At 38.4% G+C, this 27,038-nt stretch overlaps 1 protein-coding gene across 2 annotated transcripts; it reads right to left on the reverse strand.

Moving 5' to 3' along the window:
- Positions 1-444: 444 nt before the first annotated feature.
- SLC7A6 (solute carrier family 7 member 6) lies at positions 445-27,038 on the reverse strand. Of its 2 annotated transcripts, none has more exons than XM_066557313.1 (10): positions 26,994-27,038; positions 21,007-21,570; positions 17,072-17,197; positions 15,173-15,317; positions 12,585-12,708; positions 5,726-5,829; positions 4,574-4,670; positions 3,770-3,919; positions 2,880-3,063; positions 445-1,716 (listed from the first exon to the last, which is right to left on the reverse strand). In XM_066557313.1, the coding sequence occupies exons 2-10, from the start codon at positions 21,527-21,529 to the stop codon at positions 1,622-1,624; spliced, it is 1,548 nt and encodes a 515-aa protein (XP_066413410.1). In that variant the 5' UTR covers positions 21,530-21,570; positions 26,994-27,038; the 3' UTR covers positions 445-1,621. The 2 variants fall into 2 exon arrangements, with proteins under 2 accessions (XP_066413410.1, XP_066413411.1); XM_066557314.1 differs by lacking the exon at positions 26,994-27,038 and adding an exon at positions 23,402-23,491.

Raw genomic sequence — 27,038 nt, forward strand, 5'->3', positions numbered from 1 at the left:
ATGCTGCAGTAGTACCCTTTACTTCTGTTTTTATTTCTAGTTTTTCTCACTGCTACTTAGCTGTCAAGATCTACTATCTGCCAGAGAAATTCTGCTACAGAGTGACAAAATGGTTTCTAGGTTTTAGGTGGTCACTTTCTAGTGGAACAGCACTGAAATTTATGAAGGGAATTTTCTCTCAGCTGAGGTATCTCAGCTAGTGTGTCTTCACTGAAGCAATTAACAAACAAACCCTCGCAGGCTTCAAACGGAACATTTTGATTTCGGAAGTTTCATAAAACCTGGAGGAGATTTACAAAGCTGCAGCAGTGCCTCTCTGAGTGGGCGCTCGGAGCCACCCTGGCTTGCTCTGGCACAGCGAGCTGCAGGGGACACTCCCCTGTTCCTCGGGAGGTTGGGAGAGCAGCTGAGGCTTTTACCTTTGGGATGAGACAACAGCATGACTTAGGCAGAAGGAGGAGACTGGACCCCAATCGGGGTCAAAGCCCAGGTTTATTGTAGAGCTCAAAGCTGACCCCAGATCCAGCAGCTGCAGCCAACTGAAAATGGCGACTTGGGGTGTGCAGGGTCTTATAAAGGGAGGGGAGTAAACCGGGGGGGGGGGTTTGCCTGCCTGTCAATGGGGATCCAGGAGGGCGTGGAGACCAGGGAAACAGGCAGGTAGGGGGACCAATAAAGGCCACCCGAGGGAGGGGCCCCGGTGCCTGAACCTATCACTCGACACCCTTGGTGGAAGTTTCTAGAGGGAGGGGATGGGCCGTCGAGTGATGGACAGGGCACCAGGGAGGGGTTAAGGGAAGGATTCAGCCACTTTTGGGGAAGACGGGGAGGAGGTAGGGAGATTGACATTAAAAAGGAGGGAGGAGGCAGCAGGGGCAGAACCATTATAACAGGGGGAAACTGGTATAAACCAAAGTACAACTTTACGCAACTAAAACATATGAGAACACAGTACAACACAAAGTACCAACGAGTTAAGAAGAAAAAAAATCAACCATTAATCAAATCTTCAGTGGCAAGGTGCTTAGTTGATTAAATCCTTGCCACACTCAGATACATTTCCATGTAGCATGGTTCAGTCTATAAATAATGGAGCAGAACTTAATTTATCATTAGGGGCAGAAAAACAAATGAAGTAGTTTGTTGTCACCAGTTTTCTTCTGAGAAAATAACTGAGACAGTACAACAAATCATTTCATGCAAGCATCCATCAGAATTAAGCTGGAAATTACTTAGTCTTTGGAGTCAAAGTGGGTTTTAGTCTGATGTAATAATGCATTACTTCACCACCTGTTTCTGCTGAAATCTAATTTGATCCATTAGCTCTTACCATTTTCATACCAATTCTGAAGAAGAAACAGTATTGACACACAGCTTGTGTGAGTAGGTAATGAGTAGGTAATCATTATCCAATGAAAACCTGCCCAGAAAACATGCCACAGTTTAGGAGGATGACACAAGGGCATGACCCACGTTGGAATCCATCTGCAAGTAAGAATATTTTCAGCATTTCTGAAAGACCACCAAAAACAGTTTTTCTGTGTCTTCCAGTTCCAGCTCTTCCCTTTCGTTTGTGTAATTGCTTTATCCTCCCTCCTGCTTCTTGTAATGGCTTTAAACTTTACTTGGATTTGATTTCTGGTTTCTTTTCTTCATTTGGGTCCATCTCTGTTAAAACACAGTAACAGAGCAGCTGCATGTTTCGTGTGACTGCACCTGCAGAGAAATTGGAGACAGATTAGAACAACAGCCACCTATCTCAACTCTAAGTACAAAACACATCTGACTCATGAAATCTGTCAGGAATGCTGTCTCACCTCTCTTTAGGGAAACAAACAATAAAAGCTAGTACAATAACTTTGTCCCACTCATTTTTTACAGAATCTTAAACTGTTCTGTTGGTATCCTAGGGTGTTCTCCTTCTTAGGCACCCTGGCAAATAACTGAAGTAAAATCTTTTTTCTCTATAATTAGGAGTGTAAAATTGGTGGAATAAAGAAAATAAAACTAATAGCATACAGGGAAAGTTACAAGATTACTGAGTATTTACATACATTCTACTACTGCAGCACCACATCCTGCTTTCAGGGTCAGGTTATGCTATAAGCCTTCCTTACCACATCCCTCATCATGGCTGTCTCACATAGTGACAATAACAAAAGAGCACCGATGGAGAAAAATTGAAATTTGTGTAATTTAACTGCTGTAATTCAACAGAAGGCAAAATTCTATTCTTTACTGACATAAAATCTATCCATTTTCAAATAACTGATTCAGTGAAGCTGGACGGTTTGTGCTACCAAGATTGTTCACACTTTTTACAATCATCAATCTTGGTTCAAATTAAAGACTTTTTCCTGATGTTTTGGCTAATGCTGAACAGTGTTTGCACAGTAACCAAGGCTTCCTTTCTTTCCTCTTACTCAGCTCTTCCTGCAGCTGGCAGGATGGGAGAGGGCAAGAAGTCTGGCAGGAAGATGTCCAGAACAGCTCACCCAAACTATGCCAAGGGTTATTTCATGCTCTCTGGTGTCATGTCCAGCAATAGAAAAGGGCTGAGCAAGAAGTGTTTCCCCATACAGCTGTTGCTTGGAGACTGGCTGCACACTGGGCTGCCTGTGAGATGTGTGACTGATTGCTCTTGCAGCAGCAGGGCTTTTTCCCCTCTTCACTCACTAAACTTTCTTTGACTTGACCAGCAGGTCTTCCCACCTTTGTTCTTTCTTCCTGTTCGGTCCCTCGTGCTGCTGGGGGTGCTGATGAGCCAGCCCTGGCTACTCAGCTGGGCCCGCCCACCACAACCCTTTCCATGAACAGATCAAGAGTCTACTTACTTTTCCTCTTTCCTAGCAATATCTCCAGCAAACAAAGAAACTTACCCACAATCTTGTTAATAAATTGAGGTCTCCTTGATGCAGGTAAATAGACTCCCAAGAAAAAGAATGGAATTCCAGATAAAGCAATGCCAATTCCAATCACTGAATTTATAAAGTCACTATAGAGTGGCACTACCACCAGAAATATTGTGCATATACAGAATATTATTGGAAAAGCCAGACTCAGCTGTAGACAGAAAAAAGAGAACACAATGTTAATGAAATATTTACTATCTATAGTTACAAACATTATGATACAGACTTTTCTCTCTGAAACCCCCTCTGTAGGATTCTCTGCTCTTCCTCTCATATATCTGGCTATTTAGGACCACAAGCAAATTGCAGAATTATTCTTAACAGAACTGTTGCTAAATATTACAAAAGTAATCAAGTATGGTAAATCTGCTGTGCTGAAAGAAAGTGCATAGTGGCATGAAGTGTTTTTAGACAAAACCAGTAAAACTTGGGAAACAAGAATTACTGACTTTTTTTGAGTAGAGTATCCAAGTATGAGGTTAGAGGATCGGATACCATCGGAGCTAAAGGTGATCCACAGAGTTATTTAACTTGAGCAATTCCAACCAGAGATTTCTGCTGCTAGATAAAAGGCTAACTGCTATGATAGGCTCTTGAGACATTCTCCAGAGGGCAGACAGAAGGGGTACTTATTGAACTAGCATATAATACTGGAGTATACTGACACAACAATCTCTTGTTTTTACCTAGCAGACAAGCTAGCTTTCATGGTACAACATCAAAGGGAAACCACACTTTATGTCCTGACCAATCTGTAACCTTTAGGTCATACTTAAGATGATTTTAGACAGTATGGTCCAGTACTTTTATATTATATGGAAGTCAGGGATTTTTAACAATTGTGTAATCAGTATTACCTTAAGAGGTCTTGGCCGATCTGGTTCTTTCCAACGTAGATATAACTGCCCAGCAATAGACAGACCAACAAAAAACCAGTAACTGAAGCTGAAGTAATTAATCAGCTTGAAGACATCTTCCACAGCCAGGTAAATAAGGGTCATAAAACACTGTCAGAAAAGAACAAGAGTTAGAATCTAAACCCAAAGGTTTGAAACTTACTGTTTATCCTGGTTTTTGCCTTTAAGTAACACCTTATACTCCTTAGTGTCTGGCACAATTTTGTGCCTCAAAAAATTACTCTCTCAGCAATCACCTTGATGATAGTATATTTTATCTCTTGTGAATTTTTTAAAGTTTTCCTTTCAATAATTCATATTCTTGTTCTGAAAAAGTTGTCTTAATTCATTGACTGTATCACAATAAATTACATTCTTATTCAGGAGACTGGGTTTCTCAGCTGCGTTTAGATGCAGTAAGGATCTGAGAGAAGCACTTTGGGCTCTAGGAATTATTCAGTCCTGAGCAGCAGAAATCTTTTATATACAATATGTCAATTATTAGTTGCAGTTTCAAATGGCTGAAAATGCAATCCATTGTAAACAGAACACATTTCTTATGGCATGGCTTCTGCTAAATTGATGTTCTGATTTCAGCATGAAATACAACACATACATGGACTAGTTCTTTTATACTTTTCTCATGTTATTTTTTATACATATATATTTTTGTACATTTTTCTAGCCCTGTGTTGAAGCTCCATTTTGAGGGAAGCTGTGCTGTGTGTCCCATCTAATTAGTTGAAAAGAAAAGCAATAACTTGCATTGAAGAGCAGAGCTGGCACAGGTGTGAACCTCTTTATGTGGATCATAGACAACAGATCAGGAAGGTGACCTTCCCGAGATCCTACAAAAAATAGCCTGAAAAAAAGCAGTAAAACACATGTTGAGACCACAGACAAGACAGAATATATTACAGAAAATCAAAGAACAACACCAGTGAAAATAAATGTTTACAACACTGAATTTCTGTCCTTTAAACTGGAACCTTCTTATAAAGATGTACTGGACAATAACCATTGAAAGGTAGGTAAGCTTTTAGAAACAAGCTGTTAACAACCATTTTTTAAAAATCATCCTACAGGTAAAATAGGCAATATCTACAGTAACTGAAACAAATTTCTATTGTTTCACAAAATTCTAAAAGCTAGCACTGAAATCATTCCAGCTTAGGGAAGAATAGTTTTCAATGCCAACCAGAAGAGATTGCCAGGTCCCTAAAATGATGTCACTCAACCACATGCTCAAAAAACAAACACACAATTTTATTACCAACTGCTCTATATTGACTGCTTCACCAAATGATCATATTTCTTCTCAGTAGAGACATTGCAAATTCATTCAATGGATAGGCAGAATATTAAAATGCCTGAATAAATCTATTTAAAACTTTTGCTAGTTACATCCACAATCAGTGCTCAAAGAAAAGGTTCAAGACAGTATCCTAAGCTTTCTGATTGCAGCTTCATAGCAGTAGCAAGCTTTTTAGGGTTTTTCCAAGTACAAAGTTTTAAAATACTGATATTAAAAGATCAGTAAGTTTTAGATAAATACATTTGAAAACAAAAACTTGCTAGAATTACTCTATCAATTAAAATGGAAGGTAATGCAAACAATCAGAAGGCCTGAGGACTCACCACACAAAATTCATTTTATTCATTTTCACCAGACAAAATTCATTTGATCTTATAATTATGCTCTGCATACACTCAGGAATGCTTTGGGGAAACAAGGCAGTGTTAAGGGTGTATGTACACACACACACACAGGTTTATTTAGATCCGTGGTTTCATTGTGGCTATTCATTATAGGTTGAGTTTTAGAAGTATTTTTGCCTCTTTCATAATAGATCAGCATAACAGTCACATGTAAAAAGATTTATGAACATTTGTCAAACTGAAAGAGGTATGCACTACCTTGATGATGCTAGAATTGAAGCATTAAGTCCTCCAAAGCAAGAAAAGGCTACAGCAATGGGAATCGTCCAGCTGAATATACCAAATATCCTGTCAGCAAATGTCTGATGAAAGGGAAAAGAAAAGGAAACATGAAAATATCTGCAAAAAAGAATATGTAAAAATATGATATCAGAGCTTTTGTAATACACTTGTATGGAAAAAATAGTAACACAGTAAGGACAGTTCATAATGCAGCACAAGGAATCACACAGCTCTCTTATTTATTTATGGATTCTAAATAAACACAAACTTCTTTAGCCAAGCATCTGAAGTCATATTTTCTGCTCACAAGGGAAAAGAAAATGTTTTGAGCATTTTCTTCCCAATCCTAATATATTTTATTATCTAACTGACCTACAGAACACAAGTGAACATTCTTTGGATTACTAAAAATATTACCTAACCAAACAGGGAAGTACCAAATTGCAGTGAATAACCACTGCCAACATCACAGCTACTGTTGATAGATTCTATTGTAGGAAACTACTTTAATTTCCTTTTTTTTTTCAGTTTCCTAAGTAGCACCTTTTTCTTTAGCTCCACTGGCAGGGCCTCTGGACTCTACTCTCACAATTTGTCAAATAACAGAGCAAGTGATCTTATCAATTGCTCAATACTTGATGTTGCTAGATAATACTGCAAGAAACTGTGGTGAGTGTCCATGGTAGAGCTCTGAAACCAAGAAGTCAGGAGCATCAAAGTTTAACAGCAAGTGGTAAGAGCCACTGATTGCCAGCAATCTTGGATCTAAACAAAAAATGAGTAATAATTTGCAATATACTGTCCTGGTCTATTCTGTTCAACTTCCTGGATGGAGAAAAAAGTCAGAGAGACTTAAAGTATCAGACAACACATTTGAAACATGAAGAAATTTAATTAATGCAGACTGACAGGTATTCCACCTCCCATCCTGGTGTGAGCATTGTACATATCTGGACAGTAGCATGAAGCGAGGCAGAAATGCCCTCAGGCTGTGTTCAGAGGACATGGCTGGAAGCCTTCCTATCCATCCCAAGCCTACCTACACAAAACTAAATCACTTCCATCATTTCTTTTACAGAAGCAAACTAATAGCAAAAGAATCATATCTACATTAGACAGCATGAAGTCACTATTTAAGGAAACAGTATTCACGTATAAGTATTCAAACAAAGATTTGAACATTTTACATCTTAGCAAGCAGCAGTCCCCTGAAGCAGAATGTAATTTGTTATGATCCAGTCAATGAATTAAGACAACTCCTCCGGAAACAAGAATGAGAACAAGAAGAAAACTCTAGTAAGCAATTGTTGTAATATTTTAAAGGAATATTTAAACCTGAACTGCTGATTTCTGAACCCAAACAATAAGGGAAATTACCAGACACAAAACTCCTGGAGGATTTTTTGTTTTAATATATTAAGTTAAGCTACAGAACAAGATGTTAGAGAATTAAGATGTTTAGTAAAACTGCCTAAAGGATAAGCATTTAGATAAGTAATATTAACAGCTAAAGCTAAAGAAGAGAGAAAAAAAAATCTATTAATGCAATCTTATGCTGAAGGATGCAAATTAGCTAATATAACATTTGGAGAAATTTTTTTCGTCCAAAGATGTTCTTTGCAATGATGTTGTTTTCTATTTCCTTTTGAAACATCTGGAAATGAGCCAGTGTGAATGATGGGTGCAGGACTAACTCAAAGGCTATTTCCATCCTGTAACGTGTATCCCATTGTTCTAGGAGATGCTAATACTGTTCCACACATCTTGGAAAACAACATTTAATTCATATAAACAGTAAAACCCACAAACTATATACAGACCAAAATGCTACAGATTCAATGTATTCTGGATGCAGGCTATGTTCTACATCAGCTGTTGATCCAGCTCAAAGCCTAAATAAGTGACTTCCCTAGAGCTGTACAAGTCAGACTCTTCAAAAAAAAGAGTAATGTAGTGACAACCTCTACCAAACACTGTCATTTCCAATCTACTTTCTAATGCTGTAGTTGGGATTCATCACAGAGCAAAAGGTAGAGAAACTTCAAGAGCTAAACTTTAAGTGAGGCAATACAAAAGACTATTTCAATTGAGAATCATCTAAAAAAAGTTCAGCTTGGTTTGCCAAGTAGATCTATCTGCCTGCAAAATGATCTTTCAGCAAAACAAAGTTGAAAGGTACCTGAAGTTTGCCTAATCTATCTATTGATATTAACCAGCTTTACATGAACATAAAGACCCACCTGCCTGTAGGCAGGTGTTTTCTGACAGGGTTTCACCTTTATTTATAACAAAAATCAGCCAAGTTCATTACTACTACTCAGACACTTGAGTACAAATTTATAAATCCTTCAATACCCTCCTTCTAACAGATGCCAAGAAATGTCTTCTTCCAAGCTCAGCTATAGTCTCTTGTGAACAAAGATAAACCCAAAGATCTCCACAGCATTTCTTGCTAAAAGAGTTACTGAAGTCTAAGTAAAAGCAGCCACGAGAAATATTCACTGCATGCATATCAGAGGATTATTTTGCATAAGAAGGCAGGGTAGAGGAAAGTACAACACAAAATCAAATTATCAAGCATGCACACTGAGTGCACTGCACCAAGAAGGGAAAGGGGGAGGGAAAAGTAGAAGAGTTAGTGGTTGCTTTCTGCTAAAACCACAACTGTACAATCATGGATCCTCCAGAAATAAGCCAGACCTGGGCTTTGAGCAGAGCTTCTCACCAATTCTACTTTAACTACCACTACTTCTGGGAGTTGTAAAGTGCATGTATAAAAACAAATGAGCTGGCAATGGAGGAAAGAATAGAGCATTCACAAAGGCATGTGGAGGATGACAGGGGAGCCTACCTGGAGGTAGCTATAAGCAGAAACATTTAGTCCACCATAACAGGAGAAAACCACCACTATGAGGAAGGATATCATCTCAGGATTCTTCTGAGAAAGTCTAAAGAGCAAGAAGGATTAAGAGATTAAATTGTCATCTCTGCTATAGTCTGACAAATCCTGTAGTCCAGACTTGAATTATAACTGCTTCTAACAGCTTGGAAACAGAGAATTCAGAGAAGTGCTGATGTAACCCTTGTAATTACAGATACAGTTCTTTTATGCCCTCCCATCCATTGAATATGTAAGGTATACATGGATACATGCACACTGTAGGACATGCAGCTGGAAGTGTCCCCTTTAGTTTTGATTTTTTTTTCAAATATCAGGGAATAATAATGAGGGAAGAGGCTTTCCAGCCATGCACTTCTCAGCTGAGCTGCCCTTATTTAATCATAACTAAAATGTTACATTACTCCCAGAAGAATGGACAAAAACTGAATTACAGCTTTGTTTCAAGGCATGAATGACTGAATAAACTACATTTTATTTTTGTCCTGGGTTAGCTTGATCTCATGATCATCAGCTGGTAAGTTGTGAATGGTTTGCAAGAACACTTTTTTGTCCTTTTAAAGGTCCAAACAACAGTTCTGTACAAACAGGTTGAACTAAAAGCAGCAGAAATTCCAGCATCAAGAGCTGCCACAGCAAAATACACAGGATATTGCCTCACACTCAGTAATTCAGGCACACAGATGAGTAGCAAGACCCACATACATATTACAAATCACAAGATGAGAACTGTTTCATCACACTTAGCTGCACATTAGAAGTGCACTTAGAGGCACACAAGAAATGTCGGATTACACTGAGAGCATATGGAGCCACAAGCACATGTGAGGCTGGCAAAGCAGCACACAGTATTGATTGGAGGGACAAATGGAGAAATGCAAAGAGAATGTAGCCTAACAGGAATAAGAAACTTATACCAAAAAAATACCCAAGGATTATCAGGTGTTTCTGTTAGGAAAGTTTAAAAGGCATCTACAGAGCCTCTTCATGTTAACTCATTTCAAGATCCTATTGCCCAGGAGCTTTTCCAGACCAAGTTCTATTAACATTCAGAGCAGTAAGGGGATATATATGTGTGTGTATATATATATATATATATATATATATATGAGCAATCTGACTGGTATTTTGGAAACACAATTAATTCTGCTTTGAAATTTCTCTTGAGGTGAAGTATAAATACATTCCCACATTACAGGAAGATCTGGCAATCAGAACTACAGTATGTTTTCTTAATTTTGAGCTTCTGAGGACTCTAAGGTGCTACTGCTTAACAAAAACAAACTCTTAATTAATGGCAATTAGGAAGCTGCACATGCAAAAAAAAAAAGCACCTCAGCAGAAGTTTTCTCCCACTGCCATAGATTACATTGTCAGGATACTGTATGACATGTCTCCCCACTGACCAAATTAGATTTATTGTCACATATATTAAAAGGAAGAGTGCCCATCAACCAAACCCAGAAAATTGTAAAGGTGCAAAAGAAAACAATTTAAATGTGTCTCTTGTAATTATCATTTCAATTACCATGCTGTTGATCAATTCTACTCAAACAGACATAATTCTCTCAAATAATTGGCAATACCTTTACTGGGAGAAAAAGGTACCAGTGCAGTAAGAAGTCCAGCATAAAATTCCCACTTCATTTTTAGGTCACTGAATACAATCTTATGGCCAGAGAACCAGCACTACTCTGCTGCATTAATACACTGCATTCCTACTTGCCTGTAAGTTATCTCTTCTGTACAGCCCACATTAAAATTTCCAATATCAGCTCCAACAGTAAAACAGTTCCATTTATATTTTCATGGAGGTGCTGAAGATATTTGATCTAAATCTTCTCAGGTGTTTATCCTCTTCTTAGAGGATCTAAGGATCTTAAATCATCTCTCATAGCTAGCTGTAGAACAAGGGTTCAGTGTTTCCCAAGTCTCTTACCTATCTCATACTGAAAATATAATATATCATTCTCAAGTTCAGCTCAGCTTTTCAGCTTGGACTCCAAAGCCAGAGAACTTCCATGCAGCTGCCATCAGGAGTGTTACATTGGCAGTGAATTACAGCTAGCTCCAAGAAAGAAGGCAAATAACTTACTGAACAACTCTCCCTCTAAAAGCAACTGCCTACCCTCAGTTTGAAGGTATGGAATGTGCTCTTCATCCAAAGAAACCTTACTGGGAAGTGCCTGTGCAAGCAAAGAAGAGGAACATGACACTGATGGCTAAGGACAAGCGGATTTTCCTTTTCAGAAAAGAAGCCAGTGAAGCCAATGAAGGAAGAGAAGTAATACCCAAAAGGTCTAAGAAGAACTTCAAAATTTCTGTCTGAATTCAGTTAGAAAAAAGAAGAGCTCCAGGTTGGCCTAGTTCTGCTGGGATGAGGAGGCTTAGGGGGGTACCCACTATTCCGGCTCATGCACCAAAAATGAGGTATAGGGTCCCGATATCTTTGTGGTTAGTTGAGAATAGTCAATATTTATTAAATACACCAAAGAAGAATAAAACAGCTAAAACTCACAGCCTCCCACGTTTCAGTTCATTGAGGGAGCATGGCAAAGCAAAGCAAGCCTGTTCTAGCATATGAGAGCACCAGGGTGAACTGATGGATTTACACTGCACTCACAGGATGATATTCAAAGATGCAACTGAAGTCATCCTCTTTATCTCCAGTTTGCTGACAAAGCTGTACAGCTCCAAGAAAGAGACAGCTGGCTATGCAGGACAACTGTTTGCTTCAACCAGTTTTAGCTCTTCCAAAGGAAGAGCTAAAAGAAGTAAGTTGCCAAACACCACCTACTATAGGAACTCAATCAAGGCCCACAGACATGACCAAACACGGGAAGCAGGTGTCAAACTGTGCACTGGCAGCCAGTATGCTTCCAGTCAGGAGACAAAACAGCCCAGAAAGTGCTTGTGGAGCCAGCTGCCTCTTTCACTGACAAAAGCACAATAGTAGTCTCAAAAAACATAAAAAAGGTTGTTCAGTAATAGTGAAAGATGAGGTAAAATGTCTGCTCTTCTTTATTTGTGTTTGTGCTACAGAGTAATTTTCATCTCCATCAAAGTTAATAGCAAAGGTTGTAATGGTTTCCATAAGGAGGTAAAACAGAAGTCAACTGTGAGACTCTGACAGGAATCACTGAAAAAGTGAGTGATTTGACACTATCAGCAACCATCTGAAGAGCATTTGCAGAACTTTTAAGCTCGCTGTTGCTGTATCACTTAAATTTCTTCAACAAAAATGCTTCAAAAAATCCATTTCTTAGCCCCAACACTGGGGCTATATCACATGAAGCCAATTGTGTTGTAAAAGGAGGGCATTTTATAATTTCTTTTCCCATATAGCCTCTTGGTAGGATTTTTTTTGCCCCGTCACCAAGAAAAACAGCACAGAATGTGATCTGGAAAGATCCTTTCATACTTCTTTTACTCAGAACTTTCAGTCCATTCAGAAACTGGAAATAGCTTCACTCCATTCTTTCCAGCTCAAAGCCTCTTCACTGAAAAGGAGAAAGCCACTTCACTTCTTCCCAAAATAGCAACAAGGAGGCTGAAATGTAACTGATGCTTGATTACACCAGAGACTTGAAACTGAAGCAATATTACTACCATGTTTCTTTAAAAATTCATCAATGTAATTAACCTACGCCAACTTGCACCAACTACATAAAGGGCAACAAGCAATCTGTAGCTTGTGTCACAGGTAGAATATCTGAGCAGATCTAAGGGCCTCAATTTCATCAGATTTCTTTCAATAGCTTAATTCTCACCTCCTTTCTTCATTCATCCACTGAATACAATGCTCTAAGCCTTCCTAAAGATTCCACTGAGGATAGAACTCTCTTCCACCACCCAGACAATCTGGTTTTTGCTCATACCCTTACAATGATTTTTTAAGCATCTCAAACACTCACTTGTAACACTTGGTCAACTTACCACTGCCACAGCATCACTAGAGAGAACAGCATGAGAATCCAGCACTGTATAGTAAGCTATATTGGTCATAATATAGATAATAGTCACAATTGGCATAGACACTGCAATAGCCAGGGGCAAGTTCCTGTAAGACAAAAAAAATGCCAAAACTCCAAAACTCACAACTGCAGAAAAAGAAAACTTACATTAGTAACAGATTAAAGTTATTTATTTGTATCATTTACAATACAGAGAAAATTAATGAAACCAACATAAAGATTTCAAAGAAGGTATCTCTGGAATCAGAGTTTGGTTTTTTTATAACTAGAAATTCTAATATAGAAGACTGGAAAAAAAATCAGATTTTTATAGTAACTGAGAACCTAAATTATGTGTAAAAAGGGATTCTCTGCACCTGCTCTTCAAACACTCTAGCTTCAAGGTTTCCACATCTGTAGTAACAGCCTTCAAACTTACATGCTTTAAATGACTTCCTAATGTCCATGTTAATTTACCACATTTAGAACCCAAAGAGGCAAAGCTCTGAGGTTCTGCCCTCCTCCTCCCTGGGGAATGGGGTTGTCCTTTCAGCACTTCCTTCTGGAAATGATGCAGGGAGATTTATTAAACCAAACCCCTGTTCTCATCTGCACTCATCACAGCAGAGAACAAGCTAACTGGGCTGCACAACAGAGATGCAGATCTAAAATTGCTGAACAGCTATGAGCCCCTGCATGTGGTGTATCCTACTAGCAAACACAGGTCTAGAAAGCTACACAAAAACAAGTCAAGAGTAACAGGAAACTGCTAACCTTTAGATGTGAGCAGGCTAGAGTTAACTGTGAGATAAACTCACAGGCCTGAGTGTGCAGCTCCAGGGAAACACATTTTTAATGTGTGGCTTTGGCTTTTCTCAGTCTTATTCTTCCCTCAAACCTCACAGAAATATTCAAATGTTTCAAAAAGGGAAGCAGAATTGAGAGTGTTACTCTCACATTTGCCCAGTTTGAAATCAAACACAGCAGGGTGATATTGATGTGCATTTGCCATGAACATTGTTTTCAGTAACAACAATAAAAAACCTCCAAAAAACAAAACCCCAAAGCATAAAAATTCTCAGTCTGACTGAAACTTTGCAAGTTTCCTCAAAAACTTCCTGAGGCCCAGAAGTCCAGCTGTTTCTGTCTGCTGCCATGGAAGCAGAAAAACAAACAGAGCTCACAATCCTCCATATAAATCAGTAAATTAGTAACTGGGAGTTCTGACTCTTCTATAAGGTTGCACACTCATAGTAAGAGACCCATGAATCCCAGCACAGAGAAGAAAAAGAAGCAGAAAACTGTGAATTTAATTCAGAAATATTACACAATGTAACAAAAATCTGAAATAGCATTTTAAGGACTTTGTATCATCCAAGATTAATGCCAAGGGACGATGTCAAATGTAATTTGTGCATTGCAACTTTTGGGTGGACAAGCATGAAGGCACTACCAATCAAGTGAACATGAAAAATATGTAATTCTTGTAGTAATTTTGTAGAAGTCTGAAATAGCTCATTATTCCCAATAACTGTCAATGCAGAAAGCTGAAATTTGAAGTTCACTTTACCAGCTACCATTCTACCAAGAATGAAGCTTGTATTAGGCACTGATGCCTATCTAGAGCAAATGATGATGAAGAAATTTTCATCAGCTAAATATCTTGTGAGAAAAACTGTTTTTCAAAACAATGCATCTAATAGAAGAGCTATCAAACTGATAACAGAGAACACTATCTAACTTAAAAAGAAAAGGCAGTGCAACAATACTCAAAAAAGAAGCTTTTCAGCAGAAAAAGCCATGATTTGAGGGACCAAATGACTGATGAAAATACACAATGTGTGTCTTCTGAATATGTGTATCAAATCTTTGCAAGAGGATTAAAGAAACAAACTGTCAATCTGGAATTCAATCTAACTAAAAATAGCTAGGTTTTCTTTAAAGTACTTATCCACTATTTTAATAGATAGCTTTCCTGGTTAGATAAATGCCCAGCATAAAACTCAACATCCAACATAGAAGGGAATAAACTGCAAAACTAAAAATCAGTCAGGAGAACTAAAAAAAAAATCACATTCTTCTTTATCGTTCAACTATAGCAATCTGGATGCAAAAATTATCAAAGGGAATCTATTCTAACATAAAGGTGTCTGCTTACAGACTCACAACTGGGCAAAATTAGCCAGTCATACTTTTAGAGTATAAATTAATGGAAAATATTAATATTCCTTAATATGAAATCAGAATGATTGCACAGGTAAACACAGAAAACATTTAGATACCACTGAAACAATAACACCTATTATAATAAATTGTAACAACATCTTGAACTGAAAGTTTATCTAGCACTGAATACAGCATCCTGCAATCATCTACATTTAATTGTTCTTGTGTTTTAATTTCTTTTTCACTTTTAATGGAGTTTAGTAAATATTTGCTCTTGGCCATCCCCAGCCTCACCAGTAGAGCAGTTCCACTCATTTCTGTATAAGCTCAGAATTTATTAGTGAATAACAGCCACAAGCCCACCAACCTGGGACTATCCCCATTTAGAAAGCTCAAATCATTTACCTTTCTGGGTTTTTGATTTCTTCTGTTACATAATTGAGCGTATCCCAACCAGAGTAAGAAAACAAGGCAGAATATAATGCAAGGGAGATTTCTCCAATATCAATAGATGATCCCTCAAAAGAGTTCTTAAAGTGCCCTGTGTGTCCTGTGTGGAAAAGATGCAATGAAAAACAGAATAACAAAATACAGTAAGTAATATTTTTCCATAGGGTTTCCACCTCACCTAATTCCTTCAAATCTGCTTATTAAGAACTTTTTTCCAATTCTACTCCAAGTTTTAGCCATGAGAATGGCATGGCATTTAAAACTACTATGAATTATTCTCTGTGTATGATACTGTTCTACAATTAAACACCTGGTTTGTCCACAGTAGTGCAAGAAGTTCAGGAACATAAAGTTCAGACTAAGATATAAACAATTGGCAATGGCAGTACTCAGGTTAAGTGTGGGGGTCTATAACATATATATATTTAGAAAATAACCCACTCAATTCTTCTATATCCTTTTAAATTTTCAAATATTTAGCCTATGCATAAAACGAAGATTACAAGTGACTTAGATAACTATGGCAAGAGAACCCCACACAAACACCTACAGGGATGTTTGAGGTTTTGCTACTAATAATAGAAAACTAAGAAAAATTAACAGAGAATAAAGTATTCCTGTTAAGATAAAATTTTCCTAAGCTAAAGTGTATGTGTGGTTTTTGGACCAGTATTTGTGAAAACTTGTGCCATCTTTTGACTGTAAGCAAGCCAAGACAAGTTGATCAACCATAGTTTAATATTAAGACTCTATATATATATATATAAACATACACAAAACCACCAGAAACAGAAAGGCAAGTTATTGTGCAACTCCAAAACGTGCCCTATACTATGCATCCTGAAGTGTTGAGACTCCATTAAAACTGTAATATTTGAAGCCTCTAAAATATCTTATTTTTCTTTCCTACTTTTTATCCCAATCAGACATTGCTACTCCCTTGGAACAGACACAGGTGGAGTAACTGCTGAGTTAGGAATAGAAAATGGAGACAATGTCAAAGAAATCAGATGTGAACAAGCTTGGTATCTACGAAACTAGGGATGGGCAGATGTGCTAAGGACTATGGTGCTCATATATGCATATTCTTGATTGGTTCACAGTAATTATCTTGCTCATGAACTTTCAATAATAACCAGTTAGAGCAAAGGACATAAATTGTTAGATTGCCAGGGAAAGACAGCCCTTTATGGCAGCTTTGAACACATGGTAATTTTCTTAAGCTAACACACCAACAAATTGTTCCCAAAGGAAGGGCTAAGAACAAAACTAAGTTCAGAATTTCTCTTAACTTTAAGGCACAATGCCCAACACACACACTTTCTAATTCTCAACAGCTATAACAGAACTCAGGCTTTGAACAAAAACAGAGCTGTAGCTTCACAAATCTACCGACATATTCTTAGCACATTTGTGCCTTAAGTTCAGACACTTTCAGGCCACCAATTCATTTTGTAAAAAAAAAATATTCAGTTGATCTCACTATAAAGTAGGGATGTTCCTTAGAGAAATTTGTAACTTTCACCACTCCCACTGGATTTTGCTGTCTCTGTGTATTGCTGTTTTCACTTCCTTTTTAATTCTGTATTGCAGGCTGTAAATAACACAACATTGCTGAGCAGTCAATTACCTTCTTTTACCAAGTTCAAAGTCAGCTGAGATAAGATGGGTATCTCATGACACCGTATCATGATAATGCCTAACATTGCTATTATGGGTCTCTTCAAGGTGGCTGTATTACACTGTTTTTACTGAGGCATTTCATAAAACATACAGGGGTAGTTCACAGTCCTTAGATCAGTCACTCAGCTTAATTGATAAGCACAAACCTTTGCTACAATTCTACAAGCTTACCCTGGCAGATTTGAACAAGTCCAGCGATGATGATGGCGATAAGAGCAGCGACTTTAGCATAAGTAAATATATCCTGCACACGTGTGCCCCACTTAACATAGGCACAATTTATAAATGTTAAAAGACCTAGGGAAGGAAGAAAAAGGAAAAATTAGAAGACTATTTGATCAATGCTCAGTTTAACTCACTTTTCAAAGCTTTTAATTGTCATCTAAATATGCACTGACTTGTTATACTATTACTTAGGTTAAACTAAGCCAAATACACTGGGTACTGAAAACACACTGGTTCCAACAGTTGGAAACAGTTTTAAACACTGTTTCAATAGACAGAAGGAAGTACCTTCCTGTTCTCTGCCCATTTTCCTAATGTTACCCCTCATCAGCTGTAGTCTGCAACTACCCTGAAACTAAAGAAACTGCTACATGAAATAATTAATTTCAATGTACCAATATTGTTGTAATAAATGAAAGATTATCTAGAAATTCCTTTGGGCAAACATTAAAAGAGTGTTTGAAAAGGTTTCTTTATGCTTCATTGTTAGGTTGAGTTCAACATCCATGGAGTAGCTGCAATGCTAAATATGCTTACAGGTGATTCAATACTCTTTTACAGTTCTACTGAACTATATTATGGAGAGAGAACATATTGATTTTACAAGGGCATGTACTGGGAGGACAAGGGGTAATGGCTTTAACCAGGAAGAAGGTAGATTACATTAGATTGGATTGGATTAGACTAGGTGTCGTCAGGAAATTGTTCCATGTGAGGGTCATGAAGCACTGGCACAGGTTGCCCAGAGAGGCTGGGGGTGCCCCATTCCTGCAAGTGTTCAAGGCCAGATTAGATGGGGCTTGGAGGAACCTGTGAGAGTGGGAGGTGTCCCTGCCCATGGCAGGGAGGTGGCACGAGATGATCTTCAAGGTCCTTTCCAACCTAAACCATTCTGTGGCTCTAAAGGGCGTGTGCCTTACAGCTAATACAACAGTAGTCTGCATTTTTACAAACTGGTAGGAAGTAATGAGTATTCTGAATGCCTTTAGTCCTCTATCCCAAAATAAATTAGTCAGACCTATTTCACAAGATTGCAATGAAACTTGAAATGAGACTTTCAGATCTCACAAATATTTTGTAGTTGCTGACTAAACTTACTCACATGATCAACTTCCCCAAGACAGTTCTCATGACTCCCAACATTTTGCTTATGCATTCATTACCTTTCTCTGGAGTGGAGAGCCAGACAACCTTTGCCTGAACTCCTACTAAATAGGATTCAGTATCTTCAGTATTCTTTATTTAACAAAATCCTAATTTGGTACATATTTTTCTTAGCTAAATGATTACTACATAATTGAAACTTCTGTATTGGAAACAGTGTTTCTCCCAAATCTCAGTTTTCTCTCTAGCTAGTGAAAAAATGTTTATATACTACGGTACTTTTTATCTCCATAGAATCTTCTTGTACTGTGTATTTTAAATATGCAGGAGTAAGGTAGCAGTAAATAAAAATTATATAAAAAGATGTGATATATTATTTCCTTTCCCATAATCCAAGAATACCATGATACCATTGAGATAAAAATGACCTTAGCACAGCTACCAAATTGAAAACAGTAACTTTTAGAAGCTACAAAAAGACAGGTAATGATCAGATAAGTACAGCACTAGTATGTTACACAGTCTGGACAAGCTGGATGAGCTTCAACTGAGTGTGGCAAGATGATGGGGAAAAACAACCCAGTCGTATCAAATTTCAAAAGTCAGGACTGCTGCAGCTCCCAAAGAGCCTTCAGGAAAAAAAAAGCAACTCTGCTCAGTCTCTGCTCTTCAGTATTAGGGACGGGAGTATTTGCTTGCTGGATTTATTTCTGCCATATTTTTTAAAGCAACTTTCATTTGGATTAATTATTGAGTTAGGGCTTGGTCTCTACTTCAGTTGAAATGATACTCTGATACCTTATAAGGGAAAAAAAAGAAAGGTTATCAATATTCTGAATAAGCAACACCTCTCTTTTGCTAAAAATACTGTTTTCTTCAATTTAATTATTGTTTAGCCACTTAAAGTTTCTGAGAACCATCAAGTTTAGTTCTGTAGCACCAGATGACACCCCACTGCCAAAATGATTGTCAAAGTGAAGCTGTATAACACAAAGACTGTTCTCACACTAGCTCCAGTATTGCTATTACTAAAATTTAAAAAACCCAACAAACAAAACTAAAAGTAAACCCCACAACAAACCCATCCAGTCTCACATACAATCTGTACCTAACCTAACTTCCACTCCCAGCAGCTTCATTATAAAGGGATTAATCATATCCAGAGCTAGCGATGTGACAAACACCCTCAGCAGTGCCAAGACAGGGAGAAGTCTAAGCTTTAACAGCTAAATGAAGCCGTAGAGCAGGGGTGAGTCTTAGCACTGACACTCAGAGCAGGGCAGAACAAGCATTTAAACCATAAAACAGACTGTTAAAGTAAATTGTTCCACCTGCCTGAGAGTGATCCTGCTGTCATGTGTCTCCACTAAAAAAAGAGGTGTTAAATCCTCTTGATTAGCAGCATATGTAGAGGACATCAAAGTGTTTGTCCATACCTACTATATAATAATTTTAATTTAATCACTTTGTCTTAATTTATTGCTTTTTAACCAACTCCTTTTTATAAGGGCTAACAGCCCTCAGAGTGAGGGGATACCTTAAATGGAAGAGGAGATTCTCCCACACTCCTTCATTTGTGCCAAGACACCTTGGGACAATACCTGCTTAAGGAATGTGAACATGACACGACAGGCCCTTCACTCATTTGGAAGAAGGAGGGAACAGAACTGATTAAACTGACAGATTTCCTGGAAAAAGTTTGTGATTATTTCCCCCCCCCACCTGGTTCTCAATTAATGCTTCCACAGCAGTAAAAAATAACAAAAATGGAAGGGGAAGCTGCAATCATCACAACCAATTACAAAGGTCAAATATCCAAAGTACAAATGCTCTGTCATTTCCCTTTCCTTATCCTTTATAGACAATTTGAACATTAGAACTCTTCCATAGGAAGCCTCAAACAGGAACCAGCTAGAAGCAGCACATATCCTTGCAGCATATTGTTGGCAGTAAGAGAGTCCAAGTTCTGGGTTAGCATTTTGATACAAAATCGTGTCAAAAGCCTCCAGAGCACACAGCAATGGATCAGTACATCACAAAGCATTGTCCTAGAGACTTGCTGAAATACACTTTTCACTGTTTACTGGAAATGTAAAATATGTACATAAACACTTTTAATAGGAAACACCTAAAATTAAATAAGACACACAATTCAAACATACAGTTTCATTATTTCGATACAGCAGAACAGTGTGGGCAGCTTTTCCTCTATATTGACTAACTATTTGAATACAAATATTTCAATTTTATGTACATACAAAATTTCCACTTTTCAAAACAGCTTTACCACACATACTGCTCTACTGATCATACAGTTAAACCCAAGTATAAAGAATAATCTTGAATGAACAATTTTTTTGAAACCAGAGTAGTAACTGAACCATGTAACCATTGAGAAATTATTGCAAACCAAAGTACATCAGAATTTATAGCATAAGAGCCATTCTACAATAGCTCTTAAGACCACACCAAGAGTACCCCAAGGTCTGATTTAAAATATCTCTCTCAAGGGAAAACAATTTTTACCCCCATTTTTGCCAGGTAAGTAAGCTTGGAAGAGTTCAACACCTTGTTCTGCTTCCAAATGAGAAAATGGTCCATCACTGACTGAACACCTGCAAGTTTCTCAGGCTGGAATTGTTCTTTTCCCCACTGTAACTCAAACAATTGCACATCCATTATGTACCAACTCTGAGTGTGGGTAAGATGTTTTAATAAAACACCTTTAACAAAACACGGATAAAAACTTACCATAGTAAATTTCAATAAATACTTACATTCACAAGCAGCTGCTATGAGACGACAAGCCACATATGGAGGGTCACAAGAAGGGAAGAAAGGCTGGACTATGTAGTTAGCAAAGGTGATGGCAATGATTGCCTGACTAGTTGGTTCAACAATCAGGAGTGAGGTCCACAAACGAATAAAAGCAATGAAGCTCCCAAAAGACTCCAAGATATATGCATAGCTGGCTCCTGACTTAGTAATAGTGGTTCCAAGCTCAGCATAGCAGAGAGCTCCAAAGACTGAAAATATCCCTCCAACTGCCCAAATTATTAAAGACAATCCATAAGATTTGCTGTAGATGAGAACTCCTTTGGGCGAGACAAAGATACCTGAACCAATCATGTTGCCTACTATGAGGCTTATCCCATTTATTAAAGATATTTCTTTCTTCAGTTGCATTGTATTTTGGTCTCCGTCCTGTTTTCGACTTCGATCTGTCCTTTTTGATTTATTGACGGGGCTGTATTCAGCCAGTGAAGTTTGTGATTTTGTATAATCTGTCCTTTCTGCCATTGTGGTAAGACTGTGAATTCTCCACGACTCCAAATCACAATCTAAAACAAAATATAGACAGCTGAAATAATCTTTTTTTTATCCCAGGACTTTCTTGCAAAATCTTCTTTCCACCTTTTTACCCTATGACTTACAAATATAAATTAAGATATTTCCTTTTGTTGCTTCATGTTTGGTTCTTTTTACACAAAGTCGAATTCATGCACAGTTAAACAGCAGAACCAACCCAGACAAACCAAGAGACAAATTCCTATATAACTTAGAATGAAAGAGGAACTGCTACCAAAACTGCTACAAACAAACAAAACTGCAGGAAGGACAGAATTAAAGGTCTCCTATCTTGAGAAGATCAGAAGAAAGACCAGGAAGAACAAGAGTGAGATGTTACAGAACAGGAAGCACCACAAGACCAAAATGGAAGTTGTAAGCACGAGCACAGATGTATTGCAATACCAAAACTACCAATCCAAGCACTGTGCTTACACAGGTAATTTATGAATGATCTAGCAACATGTTATCAATTGCTGAGGGCCACAGGCACAGCTACTCACTCCACTGTGCCCTTGCTGCAAGCCTTGACCTCTGACTGACACCAAGCTCTTCCCTCCCTCTGCAAACTCTTTATCCAGATCTCAGTGCCTCATCACTCACTTATCTAAAAGTACAGACTGTGCATAAAAACACACAATCCAAATTCCTCCATTAGCAGTTGCATTTAACAGTATCTAAGGACACAGAAATTAGCTTTTTTCCTCTGCTTCAGCACTGACTGACTGGAAAAGAGCCCCCTTCTTCTGAAGTCTCCAGAAAATGCTCCCATGCCTTCCAAAAGCAAGTTACTGCTAATAAAATCTCTCAACTCAAGAAGACATTGATAATTCTAAATAAGACCCATTTTACACAAGATCACTAGCTTATTAGTTGCATAAAAAAACAGGCCCTACATATCTACCAGAATTATTTTCATAACTATTCATTTGTCCTGTCCCTGATTAAACCTTTAGTGTATACTTCAGCTATTTATGATAGAATAGGAAAAAAATTAAAATCTGGGTCAATTAGAATAAATCTGGGTCAATTAGCAGCTAATCTAGTGTGGTGTGAATTTTATGCTTCTTTGGGGGTAACACTAATTTTACAAAAGGTTTTCTAAATGCAACAATAAACTTGTCAACTGTGACAACAAAAAAACCTGAATATGGGAATTTTTAAAGGTCAACATGCAGTCACCCAAACTACATGTGCATCTAGTAACATATGAACATACAAGCTCTTGCAGGCACACCTTTTTTGAGAGAATACTCCTTCTCTATCATAAAGCCAATACCTGTATACTAAAGCACAGAGAATCTGACCAGACATCCCTGAACTAGAATGAAGATGTGAAAATTACAAAGGTTCTTTTCAATCAATTAAAGAAGTAACTTCTATTGAAATGGAGTACAAATTTTTTATTGAGAAATATTACATCATTCATCTCCAACTCATCAATCTTTAGAGACTGTGTTCTTTTAAATAATGCAGATTGAGACCCTCAATCTGTTTAGTTGGATGCCTTCTGGTTTATTTTCCCCTCAATACTCCACATAAACACTTTAAAGATGTTTAATTACTAAATACAGATTTTATCATTAATATGAGTCAACATCAAATATCACAGATACATCAGAAGACATCAAATTTCACACTTATAATCAAACAAATTTTTTCAAACTTCTAGAACTGCCATTTCAGAACTTAAAAGCTTGAGTATTATAATGAGGCATCCCCAGCAAAATTAACTAGAAGAGAGGCATCCCCACAGTTTCTACGGATAAGTGTCAGCAAGACTGCAAAGGAAAAGCAAAGTAAATTGTTCACAGCAGTTGTTACCTGTTTCTCTTGTTATTTATTCTTCCATCTACCTTGTGCCAAATTCAACTGCAACCACTTGCAGCCTGACTTTGCGTTAGTGGTGTAGTAGAGCAAAGTTTTCAAAAATATATGTGCTCTATAAATTCACAAGATTATTTGTTTGCTTTACAAGAGGAAGTTATTATCTGTAAATGCATATAATCATTAAGCAATTATAGATATCATGCAGTCATCAGAAAGTTCTGCAAAACAGCAGAACAAGTAATCAAAGCAGATGTTTTCATGACTAATTTGGCTGTAAGAAGTGGATTTAAAAAAGCACTTGTGACCCATACAAATATAATTCAACTCCAAACTGAGTCTTTTAATTTCCATGAAAAGAACAGGACAGGACACTAGTTGCAAATGTTTTTTAGAAGGCAATTCACCCTGAACAAATGTCAGCAGAAGAAACAAGAATACTACAGCTATTATTATGACATCCAGCTGCCATTTGAAAACATGCCATGTTCATTTTCAGCCCTTATAGCCAAAGGGCAAAACTGCATAAATATGTTAAGATCTGATCATGAATGTAAAACACCGTTTTGGGGGTAACTACACAGCTTTAGGATTTCTTGCTCACTTATTGCAATCATCATTTCCGTTTCCTCCTAAACACCTTCCAAAGTACAAATTCATCAGCAGCATACACATTACTTGGAATACTCAGGCATTTTGATGATTTAAGTCAATTGAATAATTCAAATCCCATCAAACCTGGTGTGTTAATTTATAGCCAGTTTTGCACAAAGAGTAACCATGATTGATTTACCTCATGGTCTGGAGTTCAGAGGTGCATTTAATTACCTGCAACTGCAGATTCAGTCACCCTTCAAATGCATCCACCTCAACCAGCAGCACGTGACTGCAGCTCTATACAGTTTTGCTACCCATGACTTTGACTGTTTCTTGCCCTACTATTTCCATCTGGAAAGAACAATCACAGTATCTCAACCAAGACTCTTTTCTCCCAATTTTGTCTCTTTTGTTATTCCCAATTTCGGGAATCTGCTAACAACTAGGATTTGCCTGAAGGTGTGTACAACAGCTCAACAGAGATTTGATACTTCATTCTCCTCTCTAGTCTTGTTTGTTTACTATGCCTTTTAAAGCCTTCAGGGCAGAATTGCTTGTTTGCCTTACCACCACCTCGGACAAAATCAAAACTGTTGGCAGGTTTTTTCTCTCAAGTACTTCACTTAATTTTAAGTGGAATTAGAATCTGCAACTTTGACTACTTGGAAAAAACTTACCAAGAAAGAGGGAAAGCAGAGACTAGAGAAAACTGAAGCTATGTCAGAGAAAAAACACATGTATCAAAATCCATTATTCTGTCCCAAGATCATTATTTCAGTGGAAACAGAAAAGAGGCTTGGAGGAGGAGAGCCAGAGACAAATAGTATACATTTTCTAACATACAATCATCCTAATATACAGCAGCTAAAAATACTTTCAGAACAATCTCCAACAGGAGACCACAGGAGTGCTATGGCTAATGCAGGGCTCTGCCTCCACACAAGCTAACCCACACGGATTTCCTCATCGCTCACCCTTGTGCAACACAGTGTCTCCAACTCTTTTTTTTTTTTTTTTTTTGCTGATCACTGCAGCTGTGAGGAATCTTTTTGCTGATATATGTAGATTTTATTTTTTTTTTTTTACTGAAATGACTGCTGTTGGTATAGAAAGCTATGGTATGAAACCAGGGCAGAGTGACCTGAAACTAGGATGGCTTCACTGTTTCACCAAAAATGTATCTTCTGGTGAGGCCTATCACACTGCAGCCAGGTACCAGAGGAGCTGATGAAGGTTAACATGCAATTAGCAATGTACTAACACTGCATTACAGGGTGGGCCTCCTTTAAGGGGAGGGAAAGAGGAACCATCTGCCAAGATCCCCTTTCTCCCACCGAGCAGAATACCCATCAGTTGTTTTACCTGGGATGAACCTGCAAGTGATTTCATGACCAAGGTGAAGTACCAAACTGCTAAAAGCTTACTGTGTTTGCTGTGCTTTTATACAATACCTGCTCATTAGCAAAGACTTCTGGTGCTCTTGCTTCTGTCTTCCTCAGCTCTTGATTGCATAAAACAACTCCCATAGTAACACAGCTTTACATTGGCTGTTCACATATACCAGATGTAAGACTACTATTTCTGAACACAGTGACTGGCCCCATGAGCAATATTCAAGATTGCTCTCTATACAGGGAAACAGCATCAAAGCCTTCAGGGAGTTAAGCTCCAACAGAGCAAACGCTTATTCATTGCACTGTATATATTTAGGCACCTCACAGTCTGAACATTTACATGGGAAAGGCTTAGAGTTTGTCTAGGACATGCTTTTCTTTTTCTGCTGAGAGAAGAATCACTGCCCTGCCATATATACACTTAGCAGACAGGAAGCCCATGCAACAAAAACAATTCCCACTGTAAAGATTTGTTCAACCAAGTATTTTGTGCTTGCATATACAAACACACCATCTTTAGCACAATAAAAAAGAAATCCTACCAATAAACTTTTGATCAAATAGAATTGGTTGGAACATCCTTTAAAAAAAAAAAAAGACAAGGTATGTTTATCATGTAAAAAAGTATGAAAGAGAAGTTACTATGACAGTCTTTTCACTTGATAGTTTATCAGTATGGTAATTAGGTAATATTTTCGTATTTTTAATTATTTTCATATTTCCAAGGAAAAAAACACAGGTAAGCTCACAACAGGGACTTTGATCAGTCTTGATTTAGGCTGGGAGTGCACGAGGCTGGTGCAGTGAGAGGAAGATCTGGTGACATTTATACGATAAGCCACAGGTAAAGACAGAAGGAAGGAACAATCGTAGAGTTTGTTAAAGTAATTCACCTTATTTTTCATGCTGGGGCAGAAAAGTGGATACCTCTTCAAAGGAGGAAAAATAACGCCAAAAGGCACACGCTACACCCATGTGTACTCTTTAGGTGGCACCTGATCAGATTGTAGTTTATATCCTCCGTTTAAAAACACATAAAACAACCAAAATCACTACTAAACGTCAGCAAGAAAAGGTGTGCTAGCTCTCTGCACCCACCACCAAAGGCACTAAAGGAACACGTGGCTTGACAAAGCCACCCTCGAGTCGCCATAAGCGTGACCCCAGGGCTGTGGCCGCCGGCCCGAGGGCTCCCGCAGGAGCGGGGGCATTTCCCGAGGTGTCATCGCCACTCTCGGAGGCAGCTCCGCTCCCCACAAGCAGTGGTGACCCTCTTTCTCCTCATGGAATAAGCGAGGTTCACACAGCCCCGGGAAGGAAGTAGCTGCAGGCACCCGCCTCAGGCGGGGGCTGTCAGAGTCGGGGCGCCCTTTAAGGACAATAGAGAAACACACACGGCATTCATCTGGCTACCACCGCACACTTCGGCAGCCCGGACCGCCAAAGCCGCCACCCCAGATGCTCCGCAGGGCAGGCGCTGCCGCCGCAGCCCCTGCACTGAGGCCGCTCCCTGCCCGCTTTCCCTCAAGGTCAAGGGAGATGAAGGAAAGGGGAAAGCTAAAACCTCGCCCGGAGCGTGCCGGCCGGAACCGCGTTACCTCCGCTCCCGCGGAGCTGTCTCGGGATGCTCCCCGCCCGTTGCC

The sequence above is a fragment of the Molothrus aeneus genome, chromosome 11 (genome assembly GCF_037042795.1).
Source record: "Molothrus aeneus isolate 106 chromosome 11, BPBGC_Maene_1.0, whole genome shotgun sequence".
In the NCBI taxonomy this organism is placed as follows: domain Eukaryota; kingdom Metazoa; phylum Chordata; class Aves; order Passeriformes; family Icteridae; genus Molothrus; species Molothrus aeneus.